General features: G+C 53.9%; 2 protein-coding genes across 2 annotated transcripts; one reads left to right on the plus strand and one right to left on the minus strand.

Moving 5' to 3' along the window:
* Positions 1–240: 240 nt before the first annotated feature.
* On the plus strand, positions 241–2,298 carry RHO25_011110 (uncharacterized protein; the record flags this gene model as incomplete). The annotated part of the gene is made up of 1 exon (XM_023602015.2): positions 241–2,298. The coding sequence occupies one exon, from the start codon at positions 241–243 to the stop codon at positions 2,296–2,298; it is 2,058 nt and encodes a 685-aa protein (XP_023451530.1).
* Positions 2,299–11,279: 8,981 nt separating this feature from the next.
* RHO25_011111 (uncharacterized protein) lies at positions 11,280–12,224 on the minus strand (the record flags this gene model as incomplete). Its single annotated transcript, XM_023602014.2, has 1 exon — positions 11,280–12,224. One exon carries the CDS (start codon positions 12,222–12,224, stop codon positions 11,280–11,282), a length of 945 nt encoding a protein of 314 aa, XP_023450779.1.
* Between the last annotated feature and the right edge of the window lie 72 nt (positions 12,225–12,296).

The following is a 12,296-nucleotide window of genomic DNA, read 5'->3' on the forward strand; positions in this document are numbered from 1 at the left end:
AATCACCGTGCATCGAATAGTGACTTTTCGTGCTCGCCGTGCTGTGACAAGCTTGCTGCGGTGTAGCATCGCTTGCATAAGCTTACAGAAGCGATGATGGGGTCAGGCATCTCGCAGCTTGCCACATCAGCAACTAATGCAAGATGGCTCCGCTCATGCATACGGTCCAATGCCGAAAGCTCGACCTCTCTCAGTCTTCGCTATACCACAGCCATCTCTCAGTCTGTCGTCACGGTCGTCATGCGCTTGCTCAATGTACATACGCTGGAGTTTGAGGAGTTCTACCACGATGATATTGAGAGTCTGCCGCGATATATTATCGCATCCCATCGCTGGGGTCAACGCGAGCCGAAGTACAAGGATGTCGTGAAAAGGCGACATACGGATTCCCCGGGGCATAAGAAGATCGAAGGCTTTTGTAAGACGATCCGGGAGTCTGGGACAGGAGTTAACTGGCTATGGATCGATACAGTGTGCATTGATCAGAGGAGCTCATTCGAACTTCACGAGTCGATTAATTCGATGTTCAGATGGTATGCCAATGCCGAATGCTGTCTCGCATACCTCGGCGATGTCGTGGCGAAGAAGCACAGAAGCTCGAATGATCAGGAGAAGCACGACAGTACCTCCTTCGGCCGCAGCAAATGGTTCACACGAGGCTGGACACTGCAAGAACTCTTCGCACCGAAACTCGTCATCTTCTTCGACCAGACTTGGCAAGTCATTGAAACCAAAGGACAAACGGCATCCAACTGTGATCCTCTATGCTTCGCGTCTACCACGAACTTGACATCTCTGATCAGCCCGATTTCCGGGATCCCAAATAATGTTCTCCGCGATTGCGAGAGGAGGAAAGAATGCAGTGATGAGGAGAAAATGTCCTGGATGACGAATCGACGAACGACCCGAGTGGAAGATCTTGCATACTGTCTCCTCGGTATCTTCGAAGTGTTCATGCCGTTGGTATATGGCGAAGGCGACCAGTCTCGTCATCGCTTGCTGAAAGAGATTCTGGCGAAGAAGGAAATCGAGCGGGCAAAACTCGGATTTCATAGTGATCGACAAGATCACGAAATCGACATGCAACTTTGTTCCGAAGAAAAAGCTCTCGACCTGAGCTCTCGTGTCTCGCGACTTATTCGAAGAAGGGGATACAGTAAAGATGAAGCGGTATATTACCTTGCAATGAAGGCCGCACGAGATCGTGGCGTGCAGGTTGAGCAAGCGAGAGAAGAGATTGAACAGTACTTGTCCGCCTTTGAGCAACATGTAAGTTGGACGAAGTACCAGTATCGCGCAATAAGGAAACAAGGTTTCCCGCGAGCGACTGCAATTCGTCATATGGAAGCGTATCTGCGTCGGTGTGGGTATAATGCCGTCGATGCGCAGAGGTCGTTGAAGGCGAGATTGTGGTATGAGCCATTGCCGACGGAGAAGACGAGGGGGGAGAAAGTCGAGGGGTTGCGAGCTGAGGAGGATCAGCATCTTAAAGTGCCTCCGGCGTCGACCTGGACAAGTGGGAAAAGCGGCTTGTGGGATGGAACGCAGAGGGGCCCAGTGCCGGAGATTAATGTATTTGATTATGAGCTGCAGGAACAAGGGCCGGAGGAGAGTACTCGTGGGACAGAACAGGAGGCGTCGTCTTTTGAGCAGAGTCGCGATACAGTCGAAAAGGATTCTGCGCATGATGCCAGGAAAGGAGTGCCTATTGCTCGGGTCAATTCGCCAATTCAGCAGCCCAGAACGACGGGGTTCACAGTGCACCTGCGTGCGAGCCCGGAAAGAAGTCTCAACGCTGGTGCGCCTGCAATGTGTCTAAGAGAACTGTCAGCCGAGGGCCTGCAAGTTGGAGAAATTGCAAGTAGGGTCAACCCAGATGCAGTAAGCACGATGGAAGAAGAGATAGTAGTCGGGGACAGTCTGGCTTCCAATCTCGACCCCGCAGCGCAAGAAACCCAAAGATGCAAAGAGGCCTCTCCGATCACACAAAGTGAGAACGAGAAAGGTGCTGTTCTTGGTCTCCAACAGACAGCTGCCTCTTCCTCAAGTTGCATGGCGAGGGAAAAGCCTGCCAATGCAGCCCAATGCAAAGGTCCTGTCGACTTTGACAGCCGCGAATCCCGTGCGGACCTTCCCATTCGCACTCTTTCAGCGAGCCGCCAACCTTTGTACGTCTCGAGAGACCAACAAGTGCCGAGAACTGCTGCGATAAAGGCGCCCGTCGTCGTGGGCGCTTCGTCAGAAGACAGCGATAGAGCATCTGGGCTGGAAGGAACACGGCAGGGGATGCCAGTGTAGACTGGCGCCATTATGAGGTCTTTCTTGGAAGCTGAATGAAAAACATGGCAGGCAAATGAAGAGAGAACATATCTGCTACTCCACTGTGCAAGGGCCCATTGCGCCTTCGCGCTGCCGTGATACGTTACGGCATATGAGAAACGCATCGCGATCGCGGTTGTGACACCCTCGTGCTCAGCAGAGGCCAAAGAGGAGAGGAGATGCTGTTGATCTGAGGACTCGAGCGCCCGTCTCCCAAAGAAGAGTCACTGCTTTGTTGTTGTATGATCGCACCAGCTGTAGCCAGGAAATGTAAGCACTGTCCTCTGCACTCAGCTTCCCGCATCCCATACAGTGCGATATTCATTTCGCTGCTGTGATGGGCCATCTTTGACGTGCAACTACGGTTTCTCCTTGCACGCCTGCATGTCCAAGGCACAGCAGCTGGACATGCCGGAGACCGTGGCTCTGTCTAAGACGCTCTTTAGACCGTGGCAGCGCACATTTCTCAGTGTGGATATCCCATTCCATCTCCCGGAGATATGCGCTCTTGCAAGCACCATCGTGATATGTGTCCCAATGGTGACTTCCGGAGGTGCTTCTCCCATCTCCGTCGTCTGCTTACGTCTCGCTGCGTGCGGACTGGCTGTACCACTCTCCTCCATGCCAGATCGAAAACTCAGAATGCATCAAAAGTCCTTTTATCCCTCTTCCTTCTCGTAGTATCATAGCCTACGCCTCGTCCATTTGCGTGGTTGTGCCGTAGACTTGCTGCAGCCTCGCCGGCGTCTTTCCAGCTGCAAAACGACGTTCCTGAGCGTCCCACGCCTGTCCCGATCCGCGGCCCAGGCTTCCCAACTGCGAGCACAGGGCAACAGCTCACCCCTGACGAGCTCGCAGTAGCGTTCCCGGGTAGTGTGAAAGCCAAATGAGCTTAATTGAACGTCAAGGTGAGCTAGAATTCGGCCTGAGGTTGGTGGAGGTGTTGGCCGAGAAGCCCGCCAATATTCACTCTGGTCCACGAGTATGCCGCACAGATGGTCCCAGGACCATCAAAACACGGCGAGGAGTGTCGGAGATCCGTCAGAATGGTGTTAGCATCGTTTAGAATCATCGCATTACCGTGTTGGAGGAGTTGTGAGGCCGTGAGGGAAAATGGAGGGTAGCACGCCGAAGGCCAGCGGACTTCCACCATCGCCGGAAATGGCCTCTACCATCTGTAACAGTCGTAATAACGCTTTGCAATGCTTGCGAGCTCATTCCCATCGTGTTGCGCATGCTGAACAACGTGGTGAATGCATGGGACAGCGTAGCCGACAAAGCCTGCCTCCAGCGATCGCGAATCCCCGACACTGGCTGGACGACCACCAACGCCAACAATGGCTTCAACCGCGATAGTCGCAACAGCGCTTTGCAACGCATACGAACTCTTTCCGATCGTGATCAGCATGCTGAACAGCATCGTGAACGCATTGGGGAGGCGTAGCGGACAAAAGTCTGTTCCAGCTGCGCAGACTCCCGACACAGCGTGAACCACCATCAGCGCCTACGATGCCCTCCACCGCCCGTAACAGTCGCAATAGCGCTTCGAACCGGTTACGAGCTCATCCTCATCGCGATCAGAGTGCTGAAAAGCATGATGAAAGCATTGGGAAGGCATAGCGGACGATACCTGCCTCCAGCGGACCCGATTCCCGACGCAGCGGCGATAGCGACCACGACCACGAGCGTCGCACAACAACCACGAATACGACCATGACGAATACAGTAATGCGTGGACGACGACTGCGATGACCATGCGCCGATGCACAACATCATCCACAGCGATTGGCTCGATCCCATACCGATCCTCGACCTCCGAACGGGCATACCGAATTCGCGACCGCCGGCAGAATAAGAGGCGGGATATGTTCGATATACCTTCATGAGCCTTTGACGAGGGCGAGGAGCAAGAGCGTCAGGTGCACGCAAGGCCATGAGGATGGCGAGCATGCCAGGAAGCATTACACGGTCGCGCAAAGGGCGTAGCATTCGCCGGCAACACCGTGGTGCAGGCGGGACTGGCACGGAGCAACGTACGGAACACGAGCAACCTGAACGGTCCTCGTGTATGCCATGGATGGACAGCAGTCTTTCGCACGGCGTCTGTCGATCGGCACTCTGCCATTCAGCTACACACCCGTCGGCAGGACCTCCGACAAGCACTTGCGATGGCCGAGGAATCCAAACAACACTGAGCTGTCTGCAAGAATGTAGGCGTCCGAGATGATTGAGGAAGCTCTACAGCAACGAGCAGTCCGCGGCAGCAGGGGATAGAACGAAGGGTTCAAAGCCCGTACCCAAACACGCCCAGCGCAACGAAGTTGGCTTAGAGCAAGAGATGGATGATGACATGGACCAGTCTTTCTGTCTGTCGAACAAGACACTCGCCATCAGTTTTGGCGATCCTGCTGCAGCGATGTGCGCCGTTGTCCAGAAGGACGGAACTGAAGAGCGCATCATACGAAGCCAGAAAGCATTATAACACCTACCTTGGTGCAGCAGCAACCTAGTCTCGGTAGCTGACCAGAGCTGGGAACCAGGCACTCGGTACTCTGCCTCTCGTACGACAGTGCCTTGCCAGGGTAACATTGTCGTGCTGGCCAAGAGACTCAAGTCACAGACATCCGGCCATGTTCGGCAACAAGTGTGCGCGAATGCTTAGCGACACGTCCTGAGTAGGACGTTCATTGCGGTGATTCCACTGAAATGCAACATGCCCTCGCGGAAGCTGAGTACTGCAACTGTCATGCTTCGATAAAGAAAAGTTTGGCGATGAGTCGCCAGATTAAGGATGACATGTTTCACCTACCGTCCCGAAATCAAGATGCCATCGGATACAGTATATGGCAGCCATGTTGCCAATACTTCAGCAAGCCCAGGATGTGAACGCAAATTCGCTGTGATCCATTCGAAACCGCAACTCGTCTCAATATATCCAGACTCTTCAGCGCAAGGTGCTGTGCTGTGCAGTGGCTTACAAACACATCAGCCCGCCGGGTGTCGAAAAGCATCATCTTCTGGGCCCCAGTCAAGATCCAGGACGCTGTGGCCAGTATACGATGTTCAAGTCTTTCAGACGGACCTCTTGGTGCTTGCATCAAAGAATCAAGTTGGCGTTTTTCCTCAAGGCGTCCCGCAGATGGCAATTTCCCTACTCCTCGTTACTGGAGTGGAGGAGCACCCATCTCTGCTCGCATAAGTTGTATGACAGGGGCTGCTGGTGTCGAGCCGTCTTGTCATTGAAATTCGGACTCATGTGCGATATGCTTCCCGCTCTGGCCCTCTCGCAGCTTGGGACCATTTCTTCTCCACGTGGACTGTAACGCGATCGAGACTTCCAATTACAGCCACTTCGACTGCCCGAGCTTGTGTGGCATTGGATGTTTTCTGCACTTGCGAAGTATGTACTTTGGACCCTCACAAATCGGCCTCTGTATGACCTCCTCGGATCGTCCTCTGCTGTACGATGAAACACCTCGTGGATTCATCTCCGAAAATTGGCGCATTGTGGTTCCATCTTTCTCAAAGAACTCCGATACCTTGGAAGCTTACAGGTTGTCGAACATGGTATCCATTGGCGCATTGTGATTGCAACTCTCCCAGAGAACTCCCACATATCAGAAGCTTTGCAGGTTGCCAAACATGACGATCTTCTCCGGCATCTCCAGACTGTTGTTTCGATATCTTCGGCAGTGCTTGGGTCTCTACGTGGAGTGAACTGCGTAACCATCTTGGTTACCAAACCCGCTTGCAATCCAGGCAAGCATCGACTCCTACCCACAGCCGGTACTTCAAAGGCTGTGTGTGCTCGCTCTCGGTGTCCGTCTCCACCACCATCTCTGTACTCAACACATCTTGTGTCTTGTTGGAAGAGTGATCTTCTGCTGGCACTTCGAGGCAATGAGGAACGCTCATAGACCGGTTGCTGGGACGTTGAATTCTACAGCATCAGTGTCTTCGGGCGCGTCTGGCTCTTACTCGCGACGAATTGGCTGCCCTTCCATGCTTCTCTTTCCAAATCCGGTGATTACACTATGCAATTTCAACCAGGATGTCGGGCATGCGGGCGGCGTGGACTGCGCAGCACCCTCTACACGTACGATCTTCTGGCAGTTCCCGGTCATGCCTCGTGCCGATCTCAAGGCCGCTAGCCCAGTCTTTACCAACGCGTGTATCATCTCGCTTTCTCGCTTCGGTGTTCTGCATTGGTGTTGCTCAGTCCTGGAAGGCTTCTCCAGATGTCTGTTATGGATGCGCCCTTGCTTTTGAGAGCCATCGTATGGGCTTCTGCTTCCACACTGCCGGCTCTTTGAGAAGTTCAGTGTCTCCGCTGACTTGGCCGTGGCCACCCACTGTGGCCCAAAAGCTTTGTTGGCGCAAGAAAGCCGCCTGCGGATGGCACATCGCCATGCGGTGCTGTCCACCGCTGCCATTGTCCCTTCAGCGCAAGCTGGTCACCTAGCTGTTCTCTCGGTGTTGTGGTTCGCGCTCAAGGGCCGCAGGGCGCAAGAGTAGCACGGTGCTTCGCTTCTGGACGAGGATCGAAAGACTTCATGCCTCATTTGCTGTACAGTTCGATGATGATCGTTGCTTCGGTCGTTCTCGAAATCGTTGGTCTCGCCCGTGGAGTGTCGCCGGGAGTGTCGCTGAAGCTCGTCTGCTGTTCGGCGTTCGCTGGTGCTGTCGATCCAACTAAGGACGAGCCACTCGCTGGCAGGTCTCCAACGAGGCGATACTGCTCAATGATGGTGTCTGAATGCTGTTCGCTGATTGCTGTATCCTTTGTCGTCGAGCATTTGCCAGCAATGCCCATTATGCCTGTGAAGCCCGGTTCTTGGCAAGCTGGGAGGGCAATGCATCGAGCCGTGGTGTACAGAGCACAACAACGCCGAGCAGCTGAACTGATCGCTGCGGTCCATCAGAGAGATTGGAAGAAACTCACGGGCCCTCGTGCCTCTGATAAGCCCTGCTGCCCATCTTGCGCTGCTGGCCCGGAGTTGGGCGGAGCATTCTACAGCACGGAAACATCTGCTCAGTGTTACGAAGATCGGGCTACCTGCTACTTGAGACTTGTGGCTTCATTTCTACGTACACGCAGTCTATCTGGAGGACTAAAAGCTGTGCTCGCATGGTCACTAGCCGCTGCGCGCTGGCGGTACCGACAGAGAAGCATTTCGTCTCAACAGGACCTGGTCGCACTCTGGCCGCCTGTGAGGCTCCTAATGCCCAAGGAGCAGCGTCTTGCTCTGCGTATCTCCGCCCGGATGCACGCGCGTTGTCCTACTCCTCCGCGACTACGCAGCAGAGATTCTTCCAGCCTGGTGTAGAAAGGCCCTGCTTTTTTGCCCCTATTCCGCAGGCCCTCGGGCCCCAGGCCCAGTGGCCGCTCCCGTGCTCTTTTATGTTTGCGCGTTGCTCTTGCAAGGCGGCTTCCATGCTTTCCCATGCGGTGTGTTGTAAGTAAAAGAATAGAGAAGCGTTTGAGCCGCCGGCTTCGTCGCGACCGGAGCCAGAATTGGTGACCTCCGGACGGCTAAAAAGTGTATCGCCACTCGCGCACCACACAACGCCATGATCCACTGTAAAACCTGATGCTGAAGGTGCATGGCATCTCAGCTTGAATTCCTAGGTACGTGCGTGTCATATAATGCGGTGGTTGGAAAGATCTGGGTCTGTCTAGGAAACTGATGTTCTTTGCCAAGCCAGATTCATCTGAGCAATATATATGCCGGCCATGCGCTCTCATCATCCAAGAGCACGCCCTCACAGCCAATAAGAGCCTCTGCTCTTGGATCACCAACTGCCAATTGGTGTAATAGCGACCGCCAATCGCTCAAACATTCGTCGTGGAACACGTACTAACAGCTTTCAGAACACGTACTAACATCTTCTACGTAAGCTTGATCACGAGCTATCACGAGCATTCAATGCTCCTTTCTTTTTGCCTTTTTTTGCAATTTCTTTTGGAGTTGTGAAGGTAAAAGGATCGAGATGCGAGAATGTCATGCACAATGGTATGCTGACCGCATTCTTTTTGCAACCTCCACGTGCAGTGGCCACTTTTGGCCCAATAATTGATCACGAAAGCATCGTCACGGTGCAATAATCGTGTGAAGGCGTGTCACTCAATGCAGTCACGCGAATGCCTCCTTTGTCTCCGAGTTTACCATAGACTCTGAGCTGGCAGATTGAGCCTTGGACGAAATCGTGTCGCAGAGGCATTTCTGAGACACCGCTATCTTCCGCAGGGCTCTTTTGGATCACCCAATGCAGTCTCAGCTGTCTCCGAATCTTCCATATGCTCTAAGCTGGCAGGCTGAGCCCTGGGCGAAATTGTGTCGTGGAGCCATTGTCTGAGACACTGCTATTTTCCGCAGATAAATCTGGAACATAACTGCAGAGTGCAGGAAGCTTCCGCTGAGCTCTTTTGGATCGTCTAGTGCTGCCTCATTTGTCTCCGAATTTTCCATATGCTCTGAGCTGGCAGGCTGAGCCTTGGACGAAATCGTGTCGCAGAGGCATGCCTGAGACAACGCAAGCTTCCGCAGATCAATCCTGATCATGGTTGCAGAGTACAGGAGAAGCTGAGGTTTCCGCTGGGCTCTTTTGGGCGAAGCAGGGGCCTATCAGCTGGCTTCAAACGCCAGCACCCCTTTACCGCGCCGCAACATAACGCAAATCAACACATGCCAAATGCAGAGAGGCATATTTGGATGCTTCTAATGCTTTCTGCGGCGGTTTCGAACACCATTAGCGTGCTGGTTGTGTGGTGCTGCCGTCGTGGCAAAAGCTGGGCTGCTCAGCTGCCCGGGGGCTGGCTTTCAAATCGGAACAGCAGCACCCGCCCACGCACCACAACATTCTGCGAATTGACGTCTGCAACTTACGGATGGGCATGTTTGAATGATTCTCATACTTGCTATGGTTGTTTCGAACACCATCCGAGACCTTGGTGGCTGGTGTTGCGGTCGTGGCAAAAGTCGGGCTGCTCCGCTGCCAGCAAGCTGGCTTTGAAGCTTCAATATCAGCACCCCTTCATCGCGCCGCAACATAACGCGACCTGGCATCTCATACTCACGGAGGAACATGTTTGAGCACTGCTCATGCTTCCTATAGCGGTTTCGAACACCTTTCGCCACGGTGGTGGGTGGTGCTGCAACCGTGGCAAAATTCGAGCTGCTCCGCTGCCAGCGAGCTGGCCTTGAAGCTTCAACATCAGCACCCCTTCATCGCGCCGCAACATACGGCGTATTGGCATTTGACATTCACGGAGGAGCATGTTTGAATACTGCTGATGCTTTCTACGGTGGTTTCGAACACCTTTCGCGACGGTAGTGGGTGGTGCTGGCACCGTGGCAAAAGATATGCTGGTGAGCTGCCAAGGAGCTTGCACGTGCTCGGTCAGCTTCATTCAGCTCCGCCGCTTCCACCTCGCGGAGACGACGACGACAGCAACAACGCTCTCAGGGACACACAAAGTGGATGCTGGAGATGCATGCAGCCGTGGCTCCAACCTCCGACGACTCCGAAGTCTGTAGCTGGTCTGCAGCAAAAGATGTAGGCGCCGGGGGCTGGGGAGACGGCGTCGTTCACAGTCAACACTTATAAGAGATCTGATTTTGATGGCCTTTGTCCAATGAGGACCACCCATCCGGCGCGTTGGCGTGTTGTACATTAATTAGCTAGCTTGCTTTGCTGTTTCTTTACACACACTTGAGCTCGTTTGAGAACGCCCCGGCTAACGTGATCATCAGACCATCAACAAAAGTTCAACACAACACGAATTTGATTCAGTATCGAATTCAGCCGATTCAACATCGAGCTTCTTTTTTTTTGCTCATATGAGTCTCTGACAGATTCTGATGGTTTCTGCGGAGACATGGGCATTAATTTTTTGCGCTGCCATGGCAGCACTCGGATGAGATACGCCTGCAATCATCCTCCCGTCCTCACGGAGATGGTACGCTGCGCACGAGGACTCGCCTTCAGGCGGTAATCAGACGCTCATGTGCCAACTGGTGGCGCTCATGCCACTTCTCACGAGAGTGTCAGACAACAGCGCAATTGGAGAAGGCATCTACGGGGTTGGCTTTGAGGGCTTTACGAGCTTGCGTGAAGGTCGGAGAGCGTCAACTTTCTGTATGGCGTACGGTCGCGCTGCCAGAAAGTCCACATCTCCTAGACCTCGCGCTTCGGTTCCATTCCAGCACGCATGTTGCTCATGCATCGACCCAGCCGCTGCCAACTTCGAGCGCAAAGATTTTCAACGAGGGTGTCCGGCCTACAGACCTGCTGTTCGGGCAGAACACGCACCACGGCGACACGCGCCAACGCAACCCGCACGCACCGCTACCAAACAAATCCGAGCGCAGCTTCATTCGCAGGGCATCTACGCCGCCGTGCGGAGCATCCACCCAATGCGCAGAGGCAACGAGCTCCGAAAGACCCGCTCACTGCGACTTACGGGCAGTCAAGCCGACACACGAGGCAACAAGCTGCCTGGCCCCGATCTGCCTCCTTCAAGATACACCGGGGAGCAGAGCGGGAGCTCCGATCGAGCGCATCTAGCGCAACGTGGATGTCATAGTGCCGCGGCCACGGGATTTCGGGGGACAAATCTCAGCCAATGGGACTTCGAAGGACAATGGAGGCGAGGGCGCGCATGGAGATTGCTGCTGAGCACGGCAAATGACAACGCAAATTATACAAAGGATCGAGATACTTGGTTGCACATCCAGCTGCTAGTCCTACGACTATGCGGCCTTCAGGCTGGGCAGCCACGTCAGAAAGATTACAGGTGGAAGATTCGCGAGTCTTCGCTTCGGGTCGAGAACGAACTCTGGAGCTCAAGCAAGATGTGACAACATATGGCCAATGGCGACACGGGTAGGAGAAGCGCTCACATAACTGTGGGAAATCGTGAAAGCACTGTTGTGGAGACACATCAAGCGATTCCAAGACTACAATTTTGGACCACCGAAGTCTGGCTTCCTCTTCTCGAAGAATGCTGAGATACCTTCTTTTGCGTCATCAGACCTCGCATGAAGAGCCATCATTCTGCCAGCCCATTCCACGGCATCCTCATATCCATCTCCTCCGCTCTCAGTGCCACGGAGCCCCAGTTGCGTCCAGTATGCCCACTTCCCCAGGGCTTGCGACTGCGCTCCAGTATGATTACAAAGATTGTTGACGACTTCCTCAACACGACGCTCCAAAGCTTCGCCATCAGTAACCAGATCTACAGCACCACCTGGAAGCTGATCCGCACTCACGGGCTCTGCCAATGCAAGCATGCGATACGTGAAAGGAGGTCCAAGTCTTCGTGACACGGCAGTCGACGGAGAAGTGCAAGGTAGGCCCATTGAGGCTCCGGGTAAGCGGAACTGCGTCGATGCTGCAGCTATTGGAAGGTCTGTTGTCAACGCCAATTGGCAGCCGGCAGCTGTTGCGAGTCCTTGAACTACACCAACCACTGGGGCTGGAGATCGCCTAATCAAGCTCATGACCTCTGCACAAAGAGCGAATGTCTCCTTGATCTCGTCCCGGGAGATCGTTCGAAGCTCTCCGAGATCGTGTCCTGAGCAGAAGACGGGCCCATTGCTACGCAAGACGATGACATTCGGAAGACCTTGGCGCTCACGGTGCCAAGTAGGCCCATCTAGTAGCCAGGCATACTCTTGCTGCGTCTCCTTGGATGCATGGCCATCAGAGATATCCTCGAGATCCTTCAGCAGCATCGGTTTGAACGGAGGCAGTATTCGAAGTCGTCCATCTACGGGAGAGGTGTTGTAGCGAATCAGCTGCTCTCGAAGACTGCGCAGCACCTCCAAAGATAGCGCATTCCTTCGCTTTTCATTCTGCAAACTCAGGTATGCAGCTCTCGCTGGTAACTTCGGCCAACTCATGATGATATTGGAGACTGGAACATGAGAAGTGGAAGGGCATTGGTTGCTTGAGTGAGAAGTCCCCACCCTTAG

This window comes from Cercospora beticola, chromosome 7, assembly GCF_033473495.1.
Source record: "Cercospora beticola chromosome 7, complete sequence".
NCBI lineage: Eukaryota > Fungi > Ascomycota > Dothideomycetes > Mycosphaerellales > Mycosphaerellaceae > Cercospora > Cercospora beticola.